Source organism: Leguminivora glycinivorella, chromosome 7, assembly GCF_023078275.1.
Source record: "Leguminivora glycinivorella isolate SPB_JAAS2020 chromosome 7, LegGlyc_1.1, whole genome shotgun sequence".
Lineage (NCBI taxonomy): Eukaryota > Metazoa > Arthropoda > Insecta > Lepidoptera > Tortricidae > Leguminivora > Leguminivora glycinivorella.
Genome location: NC_062977.1, coordinates 11,836,252 through 11,861,204, shown reverse-complemented (window position 1 = coordinate 11,861,204; position 24,953 = coordinate 11,836,252). Strand labels below are relative to the sequence as shown.

At 39.8% G+C, this 24,953-nt stretch overlaps 1 protein-coding gene across 1 annotated transcript in view; it reads left to right on the top strand.

The window, feature by feature from the left end:
* The window catches only part of LOC125227790, a 141,226-nt gene that overhangs the window by 92,142 nt on the left and 24,131 nt on the right, over positions 1-24,953 (top strand). The window contains 40 exon segments of the mRNA XM_048132131.1: positions 423-1,046; positions 1,156-1,470; positions 1,574-1,897; positions 3,254-3,553; positions 3,632-3,937; positions 5,321-5,956; positions 6,041-6,358; positions 6,483-6,809; positions 6,892-7,185; positions 7,300-7,605; positions 7,725-8,357; positions 9,040-9,360; positions 9,600-9,926; positions 10,168-10,470; positions 11,014-11,322; positions 11,432-12,052; positions 12,508-12,822; positions 12,912-13,169; positions 13,172-13,234; positions 13,337-13,636; positions 13,762-14,067; positions 14,270-14,902; positions 15,010-15,633; positions 15,784-16,092; positions 16,958-17,887; positions 17,963-18,277; positions 18,514-19,146; positions 19,235-19,540; positions 19,691-19,795; positions 19,798-20,319; positions 20,477-20,788; positions 21,091-21,426; positions 21,508-21,807; positions 22,118-22,264; positions 22,267-22,419; positions 22,511-22,828; positions 22,913-23,230; positions 23,323-23,625; positions 23,767-24,102; positions 24,218-24,511. Coding sequence (XP_047988088.1) covers positions 423-1,046; positions 1,156-1,470; positions 1,574-1,897; positions 3,254-3,553; positions 3,632-3,937; positions 5,321-5,956; positions 6,041-6,358; positions 6,483-6,809; positions 6,892-7,185; positions 7,300-7,605; positions 7,725-8,357; positions 9,040-9,360; positions 9,600-9,926; positions 10,168-10,470; positions 11,014-11,322; positions 11,432-12,052; positions 12,508-12,822; positions 12,912-13,169; positions 13,172-13,234; positions 13,337-13,636; positions 13,762-14,067; positions 14,270-14,902; positions 15,010-15,633; positions 15,784-16,092; positions 16,958-17,887; positions 17,963-18,277; positions 18,514-19,146; positions 19,235-19,540; positions 19,691-19,795; positions 19,798-20,319; positions 20,477-20,788; positions 21,091-21,426; positions 21,508-21,807; positions 22,118-22,264; positions 22,267-22,419; positions 22,511-22,828; positions 22,913-23,230; positions 23,323-23,625; positions 23,767-24,102; positions 24,218-24,511 — 14,700 coding nt within the window.

Sequence of the window (24,953 nt, the reverse complement as noted above, 5' to 3'; positions counted from 1 at the left end):
ATGATGACTACGTATTTTCGATTAAAAATGTGTGTAATGTTTTTATTTATTTTGGCCACTGAAAACGCTGTCAGCGATGTAGTGACGTCATCGAGTTCGAACCTTACTGCATGTCAAAACAATCACTGACATATTGAACTTTATGCCTTCATACTTAAAAAGTCAGAAAATGTTGTTTTCGAATATAATGACCTGATGCATAGATAATCTATAGATTAACATGACCGTGTTGTTTTCGCCTGATTACGTAAAAGTATACTTTAAAAATATTTTTTGCTGTTTTTATTTCGGTTGATTGGACAGTACTTAATCATATAAGACAGACTTTAAAAAAGGGTCAAGTAGCCTATTCTGTACAAAACGCGAGAACTTAAAGTCTTACATACCAAATAACTATGTAACCCTTGATCATATTATTTCAGAAGTACCGCCGCCATACGTCAATCCGTGCGAGCCATCACCGTGCGGCCCTAATTCTATTTGTAAAGAAATCAGTGGCTCACCCTCCTGTGCTTGCCAAGATAACTATATGGGTTCTCCACCAAATTGCCGGCCTGAATGCATTACAAATTCAGAATGTCCAAATCAATTGGCTTGTATCAATAATAAATGCAAAGATCCTTGCCCTGGTTCATGTGGAACAGGTGCAGCATGTCAAGTCATCAGTCACGCTCCCCAATGTTTGTGCCCGCCAGGACTTACAGGAGATGCTTTTATAGCATGTAGAGTTCTAGACACTCCTTTATTACCATGTTCTCCTTCACCCTGTGGATCTAATGCCGTATGTAAAGAACAACGAGGTGCAGGAGCATGCATATGTTTACCCGAGTATTTTGGCAATCCGTACGAAGGTTGTCGTCCTGAATGCATAGTAAATTCTGATTGTGCTACCAACTTAGCATGTATTCAAAATAAATGCAAAAACCCTTGCAACAACAATTGTGGTACAAATGCGCAATGTAATGTTGTGAATCATGTACCAACCTGTGAATGCATTAATGGTTTAATTGGCAACCCTTATCAACAGTGTTACGAAAAAATCCAAGGTAAATTCATCGTATCGACATCTAAAAATACGAGAAAAAATAATCACACTTATATTATTAATGTTTGTAAATAACTTTAAAAAATCACTTACATATTTTTGTTTTTAAGATCCACCGGATTTACAAAGAAATCCATGCGTACCGTCACCATGCGGACCGAACAGCATATGTAAAGTGACCAACGATCAAGCAGTGTGTACATGTAATCCAGGATATTTAGGAACACCACCAGCATGTAGGCCAGAATGCGTCACAAGCTCTGAATGTAACCAGCAACAAGCGTGCATACGACAGAAATGTACCAACCCATGCATCGGCGTTTGTGGGCTAAACACAGAATGCAAAGTTATAAATCACAGCCCTATTTGCTCCTGCCAACCGACTTATACCGGTGACCCGTTTAGTCGATGCTATCAAATTACAAGTAAGTGAAAATTACATATTGTTACTTTTATTTATAACATGAACTACTTAAATTAGTTTGGTCTTGTCACCAGTTATAAATAACATTAAGTATATAATTTCAGCTGCAGATGTCATTGTTGCAAGCAATCCATGTGTGCCTTCGCCGTGTGGTCCTTTCTCGGAATGCAAAGATGTAAATAGCATGCCGTCATGTGCTTGTTTGCCAAGATACACTGGAAGTCCTCCGAATTGTCGTCCTGAATGCACACTTAATTCTGATTGTGCAAGTGACAAAGCTTGCATTAATGAAAGATGTGTAGATCCCTGTCCAGGATCATGTGGCATAAATGCAAACTGTAGAGTACAAAGTCATTTAGCTATTTGTACTTGTATAGACAATTACGAAGGTGATCCCTTCAACCAATGTTCTATTAAAGTGCAACACGGTTAGTATTTATTACTTAACGTACACAATAATAGTACTTACTTACCTAGGTACATTGACATACCATATAAAATAAAGTAAGAAGAGCTGAGGCTTTCTTAGTAGTACGAGTAACTAAAGCTGAGTTATGAAATTATATAAATACTATTTTTCTACTCCCGAACTGTAATTCGTCATTTACAGGGTCGTGCATAGATCTTTAAAACCCTACATAAAAGTCAATTCCCCAAAGCCAGCGCACACCGGCTTCCCGCGCACGCGCGCAGTAACGAAAAAATTGAAAACGCATTGTTTGGCTCTGTAACCATGGCAACGCATTGTTATAACGATACTGCGCGCGTGCGCGGTAAACCGGCGGGGGGTGGCTTTGGGCAGCTGCGCTGGCAGTACCAAATACAGGAAGCAGTGTGAATTTTACGAAATTTATTTTAGAAAATTATTAAAAACTAGTCGGTCGTAGAAATAGTATTTTATGCAACAGGCGTAGCCGAAAATTGTTATTAAGACGCCACGAGTATTTTTTGACTCAGTTAAACACCGTTGCATACAATACTTTTTCTACGACCATGCACTTACTTTTTAATAGTTTTCTAGAATAACTTTCGTGAAATTCGCAATATTTCCTGTATTTTGACTTGTCGGTCTCCCCTCTGTTCCTGCACTCACCCTGTCGCTCGCACTCCCCCGCGCCGCCGCCGCCAGCCCCCGGCGCCCCGCGAACCCCGCTATATCCCATAAAGGCTTCCTAACAATACTTTAAGAGCTATATCGTATGCGTGGGTGCGCGGGGCGCCGGGCGGGGGCGGGCATCTTTTATGTAGGGTTTTAACGATCTATGGACGGCACTGTAAATGACGAATAACAACACGGGAGTAGAAAAAAGTATATAAGTGTCGGATGCCAGTGAGACTGGCAGTCAGCACTGGCTTCGTCTAAATCTAAACCTAGCTTAAGTTTCGAAACTCATTGGTAAGAGCCGGGGTTCAAACCCGCGACCTCCGGATTGAAAGTCGCACGCTCCCACCGCTAGGCCACCAGCGCTTTCGTATGTTAACGAACCAATAAAAAACATTAGAAATACAGTAAAACATTAACGTTAAAATATTTGGAGTTTGCTACGCATAGATCTGTAATTTATCATTTATTAGCTGTGTGAATAACTACAAGAAAACTCTTAGTTTCATGTGAGTCTGCACTGAAAACCAGTGCCATGTATTAGCGCGGCATCGCGGTACCTATATTTTCTATCCAACCTCGGTGCGTTCGACCGTCTATATCTAATACTTAGCCTGCTTTGTTTTCTTAGTATTATATTGTGCTGATCATGTACATACCTATATCTAAGTTTTTTTTTCAGACATTGTTCAAACTGATCCATGCAATCCTACTCCTTGTGGTTCTAATGCAGTTTGTAATAATGGAATATGTACCTGCATACCAGAATACAATGGCGATCCTTACTTTGGATGTCGCCCCGAATGTACGATCAGTTCAGACTGTCCAATGGATAAAACATGTGTTCGTAACCATTGTGTCGATCCATGTGTTAGTACGTGCGGTACAAATGCTCATTGTCAAGTGGTAACTCACATGGCGGTTTGCACATGTCCACCTCAAACAACAGGAAACGCTTTTGTACGATGTGATCCAGTCAAAAGTAAGTGATAACTTAACCTTGTACCTAAATAATTACTATTATCCTGAAGTATTATTTAAACACATATTTCGATTACAGCGCAACCGCCTATGAACCCATGTCATCCTTCACCTTGTGGCCCTAACAGCCAATGCAGAGTGTTTAGTAGTCAAGCAGTATGCTCATGTTTACTTGGGTACCGCGGTGCACCACCTTCCTGCCGACCTGAATGCGTTTCCAGTGCTGACTGCCCACTTGACAAGGCCTGTAGCAATCAGAAATGCATAAATCCTTGTCAAGGCACATGCGGAATAGGTGCTCAGTGTCAAGTGATTAATCACAACCCCATATGTTCCTGCCCAACATCCATGACGGGAGATGCTTTCACAAGATGTATACTAATGCGTAAGTTGTTTTATAAGCATTAAAAAAAATCGATAACGTATTTACGTTGTTCATTAACATGCTTTTTAGGGTTCTTTACCAAAAAGGTACAAAATGATACTTGACTCGGCGAGCCTAGTGGACGTATAGAGTCAGTTCAAGATGAGTTGACAACCATTTTAACAGCTTCGCCGGTGCAAACCTGGGGGTACGGCGGTGCCCTCGCCAAGTCGAGCGAAAAAGTTGCACGGCCGTACCATCCTTTTCTCGAAGCGATTCAGGCCATTTTCAACCCCCTGTTACTTCGTTGTGTATAGAACTAGAAGCCTGAATTTTCAGCATCCAAGGAGGCATTGTATAAACACGATATGTTTTAAATTTCTTCTAATTTGAACCAGTAGTTTAGGAATACATATTGACTAGCCAAAGTTTCTTAATTTTGTCACTTACTGACTGACCGATCATAAAAAAAATCTAAGGCACTTCTTGTAGTTAGACGTGGAAGCTTCAAATTTAGAATACAATTAGTGTTTAGTGTATAGATCACCAAAAAATCAAAAATGTTGCAATTTCGGTCCAGGTTTTCAGATACACCAACTGCATACTTGCATAACTTTGTTAATCTCATATTTATATACATCTTACAAAAGTATGTTTGCAGTGAATAAATCAGTGTACCTGCCTATGTAATAATATTAATAAAAATAAAGCTTATAAAAAAGAAAGAAATGAAAAAAGGTAGACTATGTACAAAGTGTACAAACACAAATGTGGTCCCAACAAAAACAAAACTTGTAAAGAAAAAAACAAGTTTCGCAACTTAGTTCTTCTGGCGTAAAAAGTTGTGATATCCGTGTAATATCAAGCCAGTTAATTTATTCAGTCCCTAAGGACCTTCTGCCATAAGTTATTACGTAGTTTATAGCTAGATTAATAACATCTTATAGCGACCATATCAATATTAAACAAATATTTTATGTTTTAAAGAAAATGATTGACTTGGTTTTTACACCAGAAGAACTGAGTTGCGATGCGAGACTTGGTTTTTTTACAAGTTTTGTTTCTGATGGGATGTTATTTTCAGCGTCAAGTTTCGATGGAATTTATTAGTATAACCTTTAATTACTTAAAACTGGCCTAGGCGGGGCTATCAGAATCGTTTCCAATAACTTATCTTGCACTTACTATAACACTGTCGATTACAAATAGCTATGAACAATTGCACATTGTTAACCTCTACAAATTCAAAGTGTTCGTTTTTATTTATAAATGTGTGTGTGTGTGGAATGTATTACAATAGTCAATATGAAAGTGCAAATTTTCTAGTTACTACATAGTTCGTGTTACCCTCGGCGCGCGAGTTAAACGAACATTAAACTTGACCGGTTTTAATTTTTATTTTAGCGACGCAACCATCATTGCCTGCCAACCCCTGCCAGCCTTCGCCGTGTGGTCCCAATTCTATATGTCAGCAAACTGGTGGAAATATACCATCTTGTCAATGCATGCCCGAATTCATTGGAACACCACCGAACTGCCGTCCTGAATGTATTGCTAACAGCGAATGCGCTTCACAAATGGCCTGCATTAACAGAAAATGCCAAAACCCATGTTTAAATGCCTGCGGAGTAAACGCAGAATGTCAAGTGGTTAGTCACACTTCTATATGTAAATGTCCGGATGGCTATTATGGCGACGCAGCAGTGCAGTGTACCCCTCAGTCTTTGACTCAAGTGGCTCAGTTAGCTCCTTGTTCTCCTTCACCGTGTGGGCCTAATGCTGAATGCAGAGAGCGTTCAGGTGCTGGTGCCTGTGTATGCATTTTAGGATACTTTGGTGACCCATATGAAGGATGCCGTCCCGAATGTGTCGTAAGCTCAGATTGCCCGAGCCACCAAGCTTGCACTAGAAATAAATGTATAGATCCGTGTCCGGGTACTTGTGCACCGAATGCTGAATGCCAAGTCGTAAACCACTTGCCGTTGTGTACATGCCCATCTGGTTTTACTGGCGATCCTTTCAGGCAATGTGTCCGACAATGTAAGTAAATAATTTCAGTGCTATGCTTATTTATATACATATTTGTATATTTTTCTTAATATACATTATTCAATATAATTTCAGCTATAGAAAACTTATCACCTCCCACTCCGTGTCAACCTTCTCCATGTGGGCCAAATAGTCAATGTCGCGTAACAAATGGCCAGAGTGTGTGTTCTTGCTTACCTGAATATAGAGGTTACCCTCCAAATTGTAGACCAGAGTGTGTGGTGAATTCAGAATGCCCATCTGATAAAACATGTAGAAATCAAAAATGTGAATCACCTTGTCCGGGACCGTGTGGACAAAACGCAGATTGTAGAGTTATAAACCATAGTCCAATATGCACGTGTCAAAACAAATACACGGGAGACCCATTCTCTAGATGTTACTTGTTGACAGGTTAGTTATTATGATATTATTAGCACCTTTCCTAAACTCTTTTTCTTGGCATATTACCATACGTTATTTCATGTTATCTGACCGCATTATGTAGCATTAAGTAGTAATTGTTTATATATTTTAGCATCGGTAGTAAACACGCCTGATCAAGATCCATGCGTACCTTCACCGTGCGGTCCCAATTCGCTATGCCGAAATTTAAATGGTATTCCTTCGTGTTCGTGCTCAACAAATTTCGAAGGCAGTCCTCCCAACTGTAAGGCAGAGTGCATAATTAATGAAGAATGTCCCAGTAATGTAGCATGCATCAACCAAAAATGTAGAGATCCATGTCCTGGATCATGCGGCCTAAATGCAGTATGCCAGGTCGTCAACCATTTTTCAGCTTGTTCATGCAATCAAGGGCACACAGGAAATGCTTTTGTGCAATGTAATCCCATCCCCATCCAAGGTAAGTTTTAACATGAATATTTTGATATTTTCTTTCGCACTTTGTGTCATAAATTTGACTAAAAAAAAAAAAAAATTTTCAGAACATGATGATCCATGCAATCCTTCACCGTGTGGTGCAAATACAGTTTGTTCAAACGGCCAATGCAGTTGTATCGCGGAATTCCGTGGCGATCCTTATACTGGATGCAGGCCTGAATGTGTGCAGAGCTCGGACTGTGAGAAGAATTTGTCATGTTTGAAAAATAAATGTAAGGATCCTTGCCCTGGCACTTGCGCTGTCAACGCTATTTGCACCGTGGTTAATCATATACCAATGTGCACTTGTCCCGACAGGATGACTGGAAACGCGCTTGTAGATTGTCGGCCTCTTGTAGGTGAGTAAATATAAATGCCATCAATTGTAACGATTACGATTACTTACTACGTAGATAAAATCATAGATTATATGATAAGCATATACAACAATTAATTTTTTCAACTCATTTCAGAACCTGTAATTACAAATCCCTGTCAACCATCCCCCTGTGGACCAAACAGTTTGTGCAGGAATGTAAATGGGCAAGCCGCCTGCTCGTGCGCTCCGAACAACATCGGGTCACCTCCTTCTTGTCGCCCAGAATGCATCATAAGTGCCGAGTGTTCACTAAATCAAGCTTGTAGCAATCAGCGTTGTATCAATCCGTGCATCGGATCCTGTGGAGTAAATGCAGAGTGTAAAGTTGTAAACCACAATCCGATTTGTTCATGTCCCGCGACCTTTACAGGAAACCCGTTCTCACGATGCTTTAAACAACGTAAGTAACAAAAGTGTTTGTAAAGCCTATAAGACATTTTATTCTTCATTTTTATGGGTTTTTAGAATTCCACACGACCACTGTGTATATGAAATCAATCATGTCCCTTATTATTTCAGCCGAACAAATACCAGAGCCCGTTAATCCATGCACGCCATCACCATGTGGACCTTACTCTTTATGTAAAGAAGTAAACGGAGCACCGTCGTGTACGTGCTTAGACGGTTACCAGGGGTCAGCTCCATATTGTAGACCAGAGTGTGTCAGCAGCGAAGAATGTTCTCAACATCTGTCATGCATAAATAACAAATGTAAAAATCCTTGTGAGGGCGTTTGTGGTTCCAATGCTGAATGTAGAGTGGTCAGTCATTCTCCTAATTGTATATGCCCATTCGGATACACCGGAGACCCATTTGTGTCATGTCAACTAACTCCACTTCAAATAGAGCCTCCTGCAACTCCCTGCTCGCCTTCACCTTGCGGTGTAAATGCCGTTTGCAGAGAAAGAAATAGTGCCGGATCATGTTCATGCTTAGAAGGTTATATTGGGAACCCATATGAAGGCTGCCGACCTGAATGCGTGGTGAATACTGATTGCCCACTAAATGAAGCATGCTTAAACAATAAATGTGCTGACCCGTGCCCGGGCAGCTGCGGAACTAATGCAGAATGTCAAGTGGTGAATCACTCTCCTCTATGCTCATGCATAAATAGTTACACGGGGGATCCATTTAGGTACTGCGTTTATCAGGGTAAGTAGCCACCTAAACCGGCGAATTCAGTGATTAATGAATTAAAAAAAACCGCCTTCAAAAATTTGAAAATACGCGTTAGAAAATACGGAGAAACTAAAAAGCAAAAAATAATAAACCTTTGAATACAGATTTCTTATCGGATTGCAATCATCTAAACATCCAAATTATAACACGCGCTTATTTTTGAAGGAGGTTTTTTTTTAGTTTATTTATTTCTTGGTTTTTAGTGGTTCCTATTGATATTATAAGTATCACTTCGAATATGCGTACAGTAGTGAAAAAAATATCCTTTAACTCCTAACCATTGAGAAGTTGACCTTCCATCATCAGCTCACCCACATAAAATTATTACCATCAGGCGTAAATACGGGTGTACCTTTGAAAACTACACTAAAAACATTACATGTGCCTATAACATTTGAAGATTTCCCTCGATTTCTCCAAGATCCCATCATCAGACCCCGACTAGGTGCCAATGGGACCATCTCGGGGTTATACCCATTCGATTAAAGCAAAAATTTTGTAAATCGGTTCACGATTCTCGGAGATATCGAGTAACATACATACAAAAAAAAAACATTCAGTCGAATTGAGAACCTCCTCCTTTTTTTGAAGTCGGTTAAAAATAGATACAATCATTGGCACTGAACATAATTCTAATTGTTATTTTTTATTGTAGAACCCCACGTGCCATCGCCAACGGTTGATGTCTGTTATCCATCACCTTGCGGGCCGAACAGTCAATGTAAATCAATTAACAATCAGGCTATATGTTCCTGTCTACGGGAGTATGTGGGCTCGCCACCTAATTGCCGACCTGAATGCGTCGTCAGCACAGAGTGTCCTCACGATAAGGCGTGTGTAAACAACAAGTGCACAAACCCATGCCCAAAACCTTGTGGAGTCAATGCTAATTGCAAAGTGGTCAACCATAGCCCTATATGCTCGTGTAAATCATCGCATACAGGAGATCCGTTTACGATTTGCACCTTTGTCCAATGTAAGTCGTTATTATTTTATATTCATCAATTTTCTACAATAAGCTCGAAAATATTTACCTTGTTGAATGATGATTAATGTTTGAATATTCTATCTTACACTATTTATAAAACACATGCATTACACACTATTTATACCTTGGCAGGAATAGCAATTCGTGGATTTGTCATCTTTGACGAAGTCTGCTTCATATCGTCCGATGAAATCGAAATTCATCCGCTAATTGCCCTTTTATTTCAGATGATGTACAACCACCTGTTTCTGAAAATCCGTGCATACCATCTCCTTGTGGTCCTAATGCAGAATGTCGTAGCATACAAAATACACCATCATGCTCATGTATGGTCAACTTTATTGGTAGTCCACCCAACTGCAGACCCGAATGTACTATACATTCTGACTGTCAAAGTGATCGTGCATGTATGAACTCAAAATGTCAAGATCCTTGCCCAGGAGCTTGCGGAGTTTACGCCACATGCAATGTCCTAAATCATATTCCTATATGTACCTGCATGGAAGGGTACGTTGGAGATCCATTTACAAGCTGCAGAATAAAGCCTTTAGAAGGTATGTCACAAAAACTTCTACAACATTCTTATAATAATGATTAATGAATCTATTTTCGTGTACATTTTTATTTTACAATATGGCAATTGGGTACTTAAATTAAAAAAGGGTTATATTTAATAATTAAAAATCGCTTCTGTGTTCTTCGGGGCGACGGGGTTGGAAAAATGAATATATTTGTTACAATAAATAAATAGGTAAAATATTAAATGTTGTAACATTAACACTTTATATATTACAGATGAACCTCTTATAACCGATGCTTGTACTAACGTGCGCTGTGGTACAAACGCAGAGTGCGTAAGTGGACAGTGTCAATGTTTACCGCAATTTCATGGAGACCCTTACTTTAACTGCCGCCCTGAGTGTGTTTATAGCACCGATTGTGACCAAAACAAAGCTTGTATCCAAAGGAAATGTGTCGACCCCTGCGTTGGTGCTTGTGGTCAAAATGCCATATGCACTGTTGTAAACCATATCCCCATGTGTAGCTGCAACAATGGTTACACAGGCAATGCGTTTATTCTTTGCAATCCAATGAAAGGTAATAATAATAATTACTCGTAGCGTCGCTCTGCAGCCCTGATCACCGGCAGCTTGGGGCCTGCCCCGCTGCCGGCGGTACTCTAGATTAGGTTTTAACCCCCGATGCAAAAACGACGGGGTGCTATAAGTTTGACGTACCTGTCCGTCGATTTGTCTGTCTGTCTGTTTGTTTGTCTGTGTGTGTGCATGTCTGTGGCATCGTAGCTCCCGAACCGAACGGATGAACCGATTTAGATTTTTTTTGTTTGAAACCTGAATCAGTCGGGAGTGTTCTTAGCCATGTTTCATGAAAATCGGTCCACGATGTCGAGGTCAAGGGTTTTTTCAAAACTTTTATTTTGCGGTTAGGTTAGGTTATTTATAATGTGTTTATATGTTTTTATATTGTTTTGTATTATACTTTTATATTCATATTTTAAATAACCTAACTTAAGATGTAAAATTAGTAAAGGAAATAAGAATAGCCTATATATTTTGAATATTTAATGAAAATATCTATATAAATACGAGTAAGTATTTATTGCTCATAATTAATTTACAGCACCATCGATAGAAAATCCATGCAGTACTGCAGTTTGTGGACCAAACAGTCAATGCAGGGAAATAAAAAATCAAGCTGTCTGTTCTTGCCTGCCTTCGTATTTAGGCATCCCGCCTGCCTGCAGACCTGAATGTGTGGTAAATGCGGAGTGCTTACAAAATCAAGCATGTATGGGACAGAAATGTGTAGACCCGTGCATTGGAGCTTGTGGGCTAAGAGCAACTTGCAAAGTTATAAATCACAACCCTGTTTGCACATGCCCAATATCATACTCAGGCGATCCATTTGTACAGTGTATTCTAGTACTCAGTAAGTACAATTTTGTCTTTTTTCTACCTTAAGTACTTAAATACTATTCATACCAGTCTGTTAATATTTTATTTGTTAAGAAGTTTAATCTAAACATTTACTATTGTAGGTACACCTGAGCTTGTGAACCCATGTCAACCATCGCCTTGTGGCCCTAACTCAATATGCCAGGAAGTTAATGAAAGTCCGTCGTGTACATGTATGCCTAATTACATGGGTCAACCGCCCTACTGTAGACCAGAATGTATTAGTAATAGTGAATGTGCGTCGCACTTGGCTTGTGTAAATCAGAAATGCAGAGATCCATGTGTTGGGGCCTGTGGATTAAATGCTGAATGTAGAGTTGTCAGCCATTCAGCAGTGTGCGTATGTACGCAAGGTTATATTGGTGATCCCTTCTCTCAATGCGCGTTGCAACCCCCTACTGAAATATTGAGACCTTGCACGCCATCACCTTGCGGTTCGAATGCAATGTGTAAAGAACAAAACAATGTGGGCTCTTGTATGTGCAATGAAGGTTATTTTGGAAACCCATACGAAGGATGTCGTCCAGAATGCGTGACTAATTCTGACTGTCCCGGAAATAAAGCTTGTATTGGAAACAAGTGCCAAGACCCATGCCCCGGTACATGCGGAATTAATGCGGAATGTTCAGTCATTAATCATTCTCCTAACTGCGTTTGTATTGCGGGTTACACTGGTAACGCTTTGCGCATCTGTAATATTTCTCGTAAGTATTTTTTACTATATTGATTGTAAACTGAAATAAATGTCATATACAAAGAAAAAATTACCAAGGCCTCCAAGTGTCCAAAGCTGGATTCGAACCAGCCTCCTCCGTTATCGCGACGGATGCCTCAAACCACATTCGGTCACGGTGGCAATGGTCGAAAGTGGTTTGAGGCATATCGTCGCGCCCCCGTCATCTCTGAGATAGAACCGAAACTAGTTCGATCTCCTAACTGAATCAACTCATGTGATTACGAGTTAGCGAAGAGATTTTTTCTTTGTATATGACATTTATTTCAGTTTATAGTTAAAAATTAAATTATCCTCATAAAAATAATTTAAAATTAAATTATTTTCTATGAGGATAATTTAATTTGTTCTAAGAATTATATTGATTGTGTTGAATAAAATAATGCTTATATATGTATATATACATTAGATTTTTTTTTCTTATAGCTCCAGATATACCTGTTAAAGACGTTTGCTTCCCTAGCCCATGCGGACTGAACAGCCAATGTCGCGAGATCAATAATCAGGCTGTTTGTAGTTGTTTACCAGACTATATCGGCGAACCTCCTTCTTGCAAACCTGAATGCTTATTAAGTTCTGACTGTGCATCAGATAGAGCATGCATCAATAAAAAATGCGTTAATCCTTGTCCCGGGCCTTGTGGGCAAAAGGCAGAATGCAGGGTATTTAATCATAATCCAATATGTAGCTGTGTATCAGGATTTACTGGAGACCCATTCACAAGATGTTATGCAAAGCCAGGTAAGCCCGTTAACTTACGTAGCTATTTAAATTTAGTTTCTTCTCTATGCTGTTAAGTAACTAAACTCGAATGTTTTGAATTATTTTAGCCACACAGCCGATAGTCGTGGAAAGAGACCCGTGCGTACCATCACCTTGCGGTATATATGCATCTTGTCGGAACAACGGCGGGCAAGCATCTTGCTCGTGTTCTCCAGGATACTTTGGAAGCCCTCCCAACTGTAGGCCAGAGTGCATTACCAATCAAGATTGCGTTAGTTCTCTTGCATGCATCAGCGAAAAATGCAGAGATCCCTGCTCAGGAGCATGCGGACAAAACGCACGTTGTTCTGTTTTGCATCACATTCCATGTGTACATGTATTGAAGGCTTTAAAGGCGATCCTTTCACTGCTTGCAATATAGTACAAGAAGGTAATATCATTATTAACTGTGCAAAAACACAATAAAATAATGTAACTTGGATGTTGTATAGGTATATTGACATAAACTCTTAAACTTTGTTTTATGTTTTAGATCCTACACCTACAGATTTATGTAATCCATCTCCTTGTGGTCCAAACGCAGAGTGTAGTAATGGAAATTGTAGATGTTTACCTGAATATGGAGGAGATCCTTATATCGGTTGTCGACCAGAGTGTACCATAAGTACGGACTGTCAAAGGAACCAAATTTGTATTAAGAAGAAATGTGTAAATCCATGCCCTGATACTTGTGGTAGCAGCGCAATATGCGAAGTCATCAACCATGTACCCATGTGCAGTTGCCCACCAGGTTTCACTGGAAACTCGTTCGTTACATGTAATGCTGTTCAAAGTAAGTATTACCTGACTTCAGCAATATGCATAATGGATAATGAAATCAAATTACTATGAAACTTTAAAAGAAAAGAAAAATGTATTAAGCAATATAAGCTCATAATATTTATTTTTAATTTACAGCGCCATTACCAACAATGCCTTGTAATCCGAGTCCTTGCGGTCCGAATAGTCAATGCCGAGAAATAAGTAACGTAGCGGTTTGCTCTTGTCTGCCTGGCTTTTCGGGAAATCCTCCCACGTGCAGACCCGAGTGCACGACGAGCGCCGAGTGTGCATTGAACAAAGCTTGTAACAATTACAAATGCTTAGATCCATGCATCGGAGCTTGTGGCATACGTGCACATTGCCAAGTTGTCAATCATAATCCTATTTGCTCTTGTCCAAACGATCTCACGGGAGACCCGTTCTCCAGGTGTATATCCAGGCGTAAGTAGTTTAATAAGTAATTCGATTTTGATCACTGTTAAGATCTTTTAAATAAAAATATAATTTTAGAAATCGGCTATGATTTCTAAAATTATATTTTTAGTTCAAAGTATAAAAGTTCAAAATATAAACGAAAATATACTTTTTTAACATCTTAGAAAATAAATAGCATAATTGTTTATTCCAAATTCTTATTTTTCAGCACTCGAAATTCCACCTCAAGTTAATCCATGTCTACCTTCACCGTGTGGGCCCAACGCAGTTTGCCAAACTATAAATAATTCACCGTCGTGTTCTTGTCTGCCACAATTTATTGGATTACCACCAAATTGTCGTCCCGAATGCTCAAGTAACAGCGAGTGTTCGAACAATTTAGCGTGTATTAATAATAAGTGCGCCGATCCTTGCATAGGTGCTTGTGGCTTGATGTCCGAATGTAGAGTCGTTAGTCATACGCCGAACTGTATGTGTCCTCAAGGATATGTGGGCGATCCATTCGTTTTGTGCCGAGTGCAAGTTGATACTGAACCACCGCCGCAACCCTGTACTCCGTCACCTTGTGGAAGCAATGCAGTTTGTAAGGAGCGAAACAACGCTGCCTCGTGCGTTTGTGCTCCAGAATATTTTGGCAACCCCTACGAAGGATGTCGACCGGAATGCTCGGTTAATACCGATTGTCCATCTAATAGAATATGTCAGCAAAACAAATGTCGAGATCCTTGCCCGGGCACATGTGGAATAAATGCCCAATGTCAAGCGATTAATCACTCTCCGACTTGTACCTGTTTGCAAGGATTTACTGGAAATCCGTTCCAAAATTGCGCCCCGATACAACGTAAGTTTCAAATGTATAGTAATTTTTAATATAATAATATTTAGAGGTAGTACAGCAATAAGAGTATAGTGTACTATTTGAATTACAAATTAAATTATATTTTACAGCTGAAGAGCATCGCGACCCCTGTTCTCCATCGTCTTGTGGTCCAAACAGTGCCTGTAAAGTAATAAACGATCAAGCAGTTTGCTCTTGCCAACCCGAATATCAGGGGGCTCCACCAAACTGCAGACCGGAATGTATTATTAGTGCAGAATGTCCGACAAATATGGCTTGTGTTCGTCAGAAATGTACAGATCCTTGCATAGGCCAATGCGGACAGAATGCTAGATGTCACGTTATAAACCATAGTCCTATATGTTCTTGCATGGAGCGATATACCAGTGATCCTTTCAGCCGCTGCTACTTATTGACTGCTCCTATAGAATTTAAACCCCAAGATCCATGCGTCCCTTCACCTTGCGGACCTTTCAGCCAGTGTAGAGATATAGGTGGTATCCCATCATGCACTTGTTTGCCAACCTATATAGGCGCACCACCACAGTGTCGACCCGAGTGCACGATAAATTCGGACTGTCCCAGTGATACTGCATGCATGAATCAAAAATGCAGAGACCCTTGCCCAGGATCTTGTGGTTTGAACGCACGTTGTACAATTAAAAACCACACTCCAATATGCACGTGCATCGATAATTATGTTGGCGATGCTTTTACTCAATGTAAAATACGAGGTAAGTTTTTATTAGTATGACATAATTATACATAGTAAAATATCTTTATTTTTTGAAAACCTAGGTTAGTTTCTCTCTTTCTCTCATTTTCATTTAACATGTAAATAAGTACGTAATTCGTACACGTAATTTCACAATTTATTTTTACAGTTCCATCTATGGACGAAATCGATCCTTGCAATCCTTCACCTTGTGGAGCAAATGCAGTATGCAATAACGGAATATGTACGTGTATCCCGGAATATCAAGGAGATCCTTACTTTGAATGCCACCCCGAATGCATTTTGAGTTCCGATTGTTCTCAAGACAAAGCATGTATGCGTAACAAATGTGTAAATCCGTGTAATGATGGTGTATGCGCGAGCAATGCAGAATGTGAAGTTATCGGGCATATACCGATGTGCAGATGTCCTGAAGCTATGACTGGAAATGCTTTTATTCAATGCACACCAATGGAAGGTAACTTTAATAATAAAACTACCGTGAGACACTGACATATAAAACATGTAAAATCGGGTAACTCACGTAAAATTTTACGGAGCGAAACATGTCGAGCGACTTTTGACAATTTTACGTGAGTTACCCGATTTTACATGTTTAATATGGAAGGTAACTTGTATGAAAAACCTACGTACCTATACTACCTACACCAGTAGTGTAACTTGTTTGATGTCTATTTATGTTTTTTTTTATTAGGCTACTAGACTCATATCGAATTTGGCACAGTAAATGATTGTCTTCTGTAGTATTTAACATAAAAACCAATATTTATAGATTTTGGGTATTAAAAGTGTGTGTAATTTTTTTGGCCATTGAAAACGCTGTGAGCGATTTAGTGACGTCATCGAATTCTAAATTACATCATGTGAAAACAATCACTAACATTAATGAACTCTTATGCCTCATACTCAAAAGTCAAAAAATGTTGTTTTCGAGTGAATGACCTGATGCGCAGATAATCTATAGATTTTAGAACAAAACGGGACTTAATCGCGTAAACACTTACATTTATATTAGGCCCGACGTTTCGAACATCACATTATGTTCGTGGTCACGGGTAGACTGGCGAGGTATGAGTAGGCGAGGTAGTGAGGCTGGGTAGGTATGAGTGCAAATCGTGTTAGTCTAAATCAATATAATCTATAGATTATCATGACTGTGTTGTTTTCGCCTAAGTATACTTTTAAAATATTTTTGCTGTTTTTAGGTCATAATAAAATACGGTAATATTTTATTTCGGTTAATTGGACAGTACTGAATCAAACAAGACGGTCGAGTAGCCTATTCTATAAAACTAAAACTAATTCGCTCTTTTTAATTTTAGTTGTTAGGCCAGAACCGTGCCAACCCAGCCCTTGTGGACCTAACAGTCAGTGCCGCAATATCAATGGACAACCAGTATGCTCTTGCGTAACAGGATTTATCGGAAGTCCACCATCATGCAGACCTGAGTGTACTGTCAGCTCTGATTGCTTACCGAACGAAGCCTGTAGTAACAATAAATGTATTAAGCCATGTCAAGGTGCATGTGGAGTTGAAGCTATATGTCAAGTAATCAATCACAATCCTATATGCTCTTGCCCAACTTCATATACTGGTAATCCATTTATAAGATGCATCGTCCAGCCATTTGAACCGGAACTAGTTAATGCTTGTATTCCATCGCCTTGCGGACCTAATTCAATATGTAAAGAGACTTTGGGATCACCTTCATGTTCCTGCCAAGAAGGATTCATTGGATCGCCACCTTACTGTAAACCAGAATGTATTAGTAATACAGAATGCTCTACTCATCAAGCCTGCATCAAACAAAAATGCGCAGACCCGTGCTTGGGTTCGTGTGGAGTAAATGCTCAATGTCACGTAATCAGTCATTCTCCGACATGCTCATGTTTACCAGGATTCACAGGAAACCCGTTCTTTGAATGTCATGCACAATTGCCAGAGCAAGACATTTCATCTCCTTGTCAACCGTCTCCGTGTGGCGCGAATGCCATTTGTAAAGAATGGAATGGCGCTGGATCATGCACTTGTCAACCAAATTATTTCGGGAACCCATACGAGGGCTGCAGACCTGAATGTTTAATTAATACTGATTGTCCATCCAACAAGGCTTGCTTACAGAATAATTGTCGTGATCCATGTCCTGGCGCGTGTGCACCGAACGCTTTGTGCCAAGTAGTCAATCATGCTCCGCAATGTTCATGCCAAAAAGGTTTTACGGGCGATCCATTCCGCTACTGTGTAGCTGAAAGTAAGTTTTAATTCTTTAGTGAATTAATAATACAATTTAAAACGTTTTTTTAACCAAATATTTCTTTCATTTTAGTACAATATGATACATTTAAGGATGTATGTCGACCATCACCTTGTGGACCAAACAGCAGATGTAAAGAAGTAAATCAGCAAGCGGTTTGTTCTTGTTTACCCGAATACATAGGAACACCTCCAGGATGTCGCCCAGAATGCTCTACTAGTGCCGAATGTTCAAAAGATAAGGCCTGCATCAATCGAAAATGTCAAGATCCATGCATTAATTCATGTGGCACAAATTCTGATTGTAGAGTAATTAATCACAGTCCCATCTGTCAGTGTAAACCTAGATATACAGGAGATCCTTTTGCAAGGTGTTCGCCTATACCTCGTAAGTTACCATAATATTTTGTATACATTCTTTTTTGCTATTATTCATACGCCGATGGATCGTTTTATGGAAAAGATAACTTTTATACAATTGGCATGTTATTCATAGATGTGCTTCATTGTATACTCTGTAAAAATAATTCTGTCGTCCGCTTTTATCTGAAGAGGAAGGAGGTTCCTCTGAAAATATAATTTATAAGTGACATTACGTCATCGTTGTATTTTTTTTATTTGCAGCACCAGTCGCAAATGCTGAGCTCGAGCCATATAGAAATCCATGCGTACCATCACCTTGTGGACCTAATGCGATATGCCACGATATTGGAAATATACCCTCGTGTGCATGTATGCCAACTTATGTTGGCAGTCCACCTAACTGCAGACCAGAATGTACTATTAATTCTGAGTGTTCTACATCTCAAGCGTGTATCCAATGGAAATGCCGCGACCCTTGTCCTGGTTCTTGTGGGATTAACGCTATATGTACCGTGACACAGCACAACCCAATATGCACGTGCCCTGAAGGCTTTGCCGGCGACGCATTTACATCCTGCATTCCTAAACCAGTTTATGCCGATATTGTCGACAAATGCAATCCATCACCATGTGGAACCAATGCCATTTGTAACGAAGGCATATGCACGTGCATACCTGAGCATCAAGGAGATCCGTACGTAGGCTGCCGACCCGAGTGTGTCTTAAGCACAGACTGCCCAAGAGACAAAGCGTGCTCAAATAATAAATGCGTCAATCCATGCTTAGGAACTTGTGCTGCTACTGCTATTTGTGACGTCATCAATCACGTGCCTATGTGTAGTTGTCCTCAAGGACTGACAGGAAATGCATTCTACGAATGTACGCAAATTCAAGGTATTAATTTTACTAACTTATCTATTGTTATTTTTCATTCATTAACGTAAGCATTGGATTAGCTTATAAATACTGATTTATTTTACAGTGCCAATAGCGACAAACCCTTGCCGACCCTCTCCATGTGGTCCAAACAGTCAATGCCGAGAAATTAATGGACAAGCAGTCTGCAGTTGCGTAACAGGTTACATTGGCAGCCCTCCGCTATGCCGGCCAGAGTGTACAGTCAGTTCGGACTGTCCATCCAACAAAGCCTGCAGTAATCAGAAATGCATCAATCCTTGTGCGGGAGCCTGCGGAGTCGAAGCAAAATGTGAAGTAGTGAAACACAATCCGATATGTACTTGCCAAAGAATGTACACAGGAAATCCATTTGTGCGATGCGTACCCTTCGGTAAGTCTGAATGCCAACACAGTGAATATGAATTCTTTAGTGAATTAATAATAAGTATACATTTTAACACAACTTAAAAAATGGGTAATATTACAGACTCCCGTGGCTCGACCATACCTATTAGTTATGTTTTTTGTTGTTTAATTTCAGCTCCTACGCAAGATCCTGTAGCTCCATGCACGCCTTCACCGTGTGGCCTGAACTCTATCTGTAAAGAAACTTCAGGGACGCCATCGTGCACATGCATGCCTAACTTTTTGGATCGCCACCATATTGCAGACCTGAGTGTTCTAGTAACAGCGAATGTCCATCCGACAAAGCCTGCATTAATTCAAAGTGTTCGGATCCATGTGTCAATGCCTGTGGCCTTAATGCCGAATGCAGAGCAATAAGTCATTCACCGATGTGTTTCTGTGATAATGGTTTCACGGGCGACGCCTTTTCCAGTTGCTATGTTCAACATGTAATACAAGAAATACCGACTCCTTGTGATCCAACACCTTGTGGTTTTAATGCAGTGTGCAAAGAGTTACACTTCGCTGGATCTTGTACTTGTCTGCCAGACTATATTGGAAACCCGTATGAAGGATGTCGACCCGAATGCACGGTTAACACTGACTGCACGTCAAACAAAGCTTGCATACGAAATAAATGTCAAGACCCTTGTCCAGGAACATGTGGAATGATGGCTTCTTGTACTGTCGTTAATCACTTACCATCTTGTACTTGCTTGCCTGGATTTACTGGTGACCCGTATCGGCAGTGCCTTATTCAGAATGGTAATTATTGTTAAAACACATAATTATGTATTGCTCTATACCTACGTAAAATATAGTTCCTTATTGTGTTTGTTAGATAGGTACACCAATGTGTCAACACCTTCGATGGTTGTCATGGGTTTACATATAGAGATTTATAATTGATTCACATTTACAGAACCTACACCGGAACCCGTTACACCATGCGTACCAAATCCTTGTGGACCAAACAGCGTTTGTCGCGCAGTAAATGGACAAAGCGCTTGTTCGTGTATGGCTAAATACATAGGCTCGCCTCCTGGTTGTAGACCCGAGTGTACCGTCAGTTCGGAATGTCCCACCAATAAAGCATGTATCAATCAAAAATGTGCTGATCCCTGTCCAGAACGTTGTGGTTTGAATTCAGACTGCAGAGTAATAAATCACAGTCCTTTGTGCTCGTGTGCCTCTGGATTCTCCGGCGATCCATTTACTCGCTGCTATCCCCAACGTAAGTCATACATATGTGTGTATTTATTTATATTATATTACACAAGCCTTTCATTGACAGTTTAAAAATAATATAACACACACACAGCAAAAGGGAATGTACAAGTTTCTAATGGGGTGGCAACGCGCATGTGTCACTGTTTAGTTGCAGGCGTCCATAGGTTACGGTAACCGCTTTCGTATACTTGTTTGACAGTAAAAAAAATATAATATATATATATATAATTTGATAAAATAATTTACTACTAACTAAGTAGTTGGGTGTGAAATTGAAGTTTAATTATTTGATGTATTTTCTTTTAGAACCAATGCAATTACCACCAGACCCGATAAGAAACCCGTGTGTACCAAATCCTTGTGGAGACAATTCAATTTGTCGCGAAATAAATGGTGGTCCGTCATGCAGTTGTATGCCACAATATCAAGGACAACCTCCCAATTGTAGACCTGAATGCGCGATTAACCAAGACTGTCCATCTAACATGGCGTGCATAAATATGAAATGCCGGGATCCATGTCCAGGAAGCTGCGGAGAAAACGCAATATGCACAGTCTTTAATCATTCCCCGTCTTGCGTGTGCTCCCAAGGATATAGTGGAGATTCGTTTGTGGCTTGTAGACCAATTCCACCAGTTAAAGGTAAAATAACACAGAATAGTATGTATGTAATACTTAATTACACGTGAATCACTTTTAATTAATATGTATTTCCTTTTTTAGATGAATTACCATCTGATCCTTGTAATCCTTCACCGTGTGGTATAAACGCTCAATGCAGAAATGGGGAGTGCACGTGTATCTCTGACTACCAGGGAGACCCATATTTCGCTTGCAAACCCGAATGCGTATCGAGTACAGACTGTGCTCCGGACAGAGTATGTTCCAGGAACAAATGTATAAATCCATGTCCTGCAATGTGCGCAGCAACCGCTAAATGTAACGTTTATAATCATATACCAATTTGTACATGCCCAGAAGGTACTTCAGGAAATGCATTTACTGGATGTCATACAGTCACAGGTACGTTATTATTTGGACCACCATTTTGAATAGTAAATATTTACATGTTGTCAACTAATTAATGTAATAAAAAGCCAAAGCAATAGGTACTCAACAGAACTATCATAGGTAGTGATTGATTACTGCTTACATATTACTATCATATTACCATATATAAGCAAATGAATCTGATAAAAATCGAATACAGGTAGGTCGATAATTTAAAAAAGGTCATACCTCGGACTTATACCCTTTGTTTGATATTCATTTAGGTGAGAAGAATGGCATACAGCCCAGTTTGATGTTAAATAAGGATTTATTTTGATTTCAGTCTCTTTGGGTGATCCATGCAATCCAAGTCCATGTGGCCCGAATAGTCAATGCCGTTCAATTAACAACCAGGCAGTATGTTCTTGTTTGCCTAAGTTTATTGGGAACCCGCCTTCATGTCGCCCAGAATGCACTATCAGCGCCGAATGTCCACAAACGAAGCTTGCAACAATCATAAATGTATCAACCCATGTGTTGGTGCTTGCGGTTATGCCGCTAAATGTGAAGTTATAAATCACAACCCTATATGCACATGTCCGAACCAATATACAGGAAATCCGTTTACACAATGCACTCCAATACGTAAGTAACCATAGTGTGCTTGTTTGTTCCTATAAAGTAATACAGAAGACACAATTTATGTTACAAGTAAAATGAATAATTTTGATTACAGCTGCCACACCAACACCGCAGGGAGACCCATGTAAGCCATCTCCATGTGGACCGTATTCTATTTGCAAAGTGATCGGAGAGTCGCCTTCGTGTACATGTCAACCAGATTACTTAGGACAACCTCCCAATTGTCGTCCAGAGTGCATCAGTAATTCAGAATGTAGAAGCGATTTGACATGTATTAATCAAAAATGCAAAAACCCCTGTCCGGGTAGTTGTGGATATAATGCAGACTGCAAAATCATTAGCCATGCAATGGTCTGCACCTGTCCTTTCGGCTTATCTGGAGACCCACTTGTTTCCTGTAATTCTATTCCAGGTAAAATGCCACAACTCTACCAAGTATTTAATAATAATTCCAAACGTGAAGTTTTTACATGATTCAAATAATTGTCTATTACAGATTCCATCGTCTTTGATTCTCCTTGTGAGCCGTCGCCGTGTGGACTTAACGCAGAGTGTTCTGAACGAAATGGTGCGGGTGCGTGCAGATGTATTGAATCGTATGTCGGTAACCCATACGAAGGATGCCGTCCAGAATGTGTCATTAATACAGATTGCCCACCCATGTTAGCATGCATTCAAAATAAGTGCAAGAATCCTTGTCCTGGTGTATGTGGATCAAATGGTATTTGTCAAGTTGTCAATCATCTACCCACGTGTTATTGTCCTCCTGGACTAACTGGCAATCCATACTCCTACTGCGTGCAACAATCAGAAGGTATTCTTTTGTTATACTAATTATATTAAGTAATTCCTTATACATTACTATAGCCATACATTTGAATTAAAAATAAAACATACATATTTCAGATGAAATTAAACAGGCGCCGTGCACACCATCGCCATGCGGACCAAATAGTCAATGTCGAGAGGTGAACTCTCAAGCAGTATGCAGTTGCTTAACTGAATTTATTGGTTCTCCACCTAACTGCCGGCCGGAATGCACCATTAATAGCGAATGCCAGACAGATAAAGCATGCATAAATCGCAAGTGTGTTAATCCTTGTGTTGGTCAATGCGCTAGAAATGCTAACTGTAGGGTAATATCACATAATCCGATATGCTCCTGCCAAGAACGGTTTACGGGGGATCCTTTCACAAACTGTATACCGAGTAAGTTGTCTCTACTTATATCTTACGAACGTCAGTAGTATGTTTTTCATTTTTTTTTAAATCTAGTCTGAGGTTTTAGTTTTCTGTCTAGACTGAAAAGGATATCTACTACATCAGATTTACAACGATATTTATTTACAGTTGTGGAATCAATTTCATCGCCACCTGCAGTAGTGAACCCTTGCATCCCATCGCCGTGTGGACCAAATTCAGAATGCCAAGTATACGGAGGCAACTCTCGATGCACTTGTTTACCGAATTACATAAGTTCACCTCCTCGGTGCAGGCCAGAATGTGTGACCAGCGCAGAATGTAGTGCTGCAACTGCTTGCATTAATAGTCGCTGCGCGGATCCATGCCCCGGAGCTTGTGGCCTCCGTGCCCAATGCAGCGTCATTAATCACCTTCCGATCTGTTCATGTACGCCTGGCAATACTGGCGATCCATTCGTTGCCTGTCACGATATGCCACCCGAAGGTTAGTTATTTAACGAAATATAAAGTTGATTCGAATGTGGTCCTATATAAAATAACACAGAACCATAAACAGCAAACTGCTAACTCTTAATTCAATATGTTTATTTTGATTTCAGATCCAATCGATCCGTGTTCTCCTTCCCCATGTGGTTCTAATGCAGTCTGTCGAGATGGAACATGTACATGTTTACCTGAATATCAAGGAGATCCTTATTTTGGTTGCCATCCTGAATGCATTCTGAACATTGAATGTCCCCGTGATAAAGCATGTATAAACAATAGATGTAAAGATCCTTGCGTTGGAACATGTGGCAGCGGCGCTATTTGCGAAGTTCTCAATCATATACCTATGTGTTCTTGTCCATCGGGTTACACCGGATCGCCATTTTCGTACTGTACTGAAGTTATTGGTAAGTAATAATTATATGTTTCTACCAAAGTAAAAGTTTGAAATATTATCAATTATCATAAAATAAAAAGTATTCACATTAAATTCTAGTTTTCACATTAAATTCTAATTTATTTTTAACCGCCGCCCCAAATCTCAAGCAAGATGGCTCTCAATTCGTCTGTATGTATTTTTTTTATGTTTGTTCCACGATATCTCCGTCGTTACTGGACCGCTTTTGATTTTTTTTTTTGCTGAATGTATATGCTTATGCATACAGATTGGTCCCATTTTTATCAGGACTTAGTTCTGATGATGGGATCCTGGAGAAATCGAGGGAACTCCTCAAATCTGAAAGGCATACATATGGTGATTTTTGTGTTTTTATAAGAACATCATACATTTACGTACGGAACAGTGACATTTGGTGCAGTGGAACTGCTGATGATGGTCAAAACGGAACT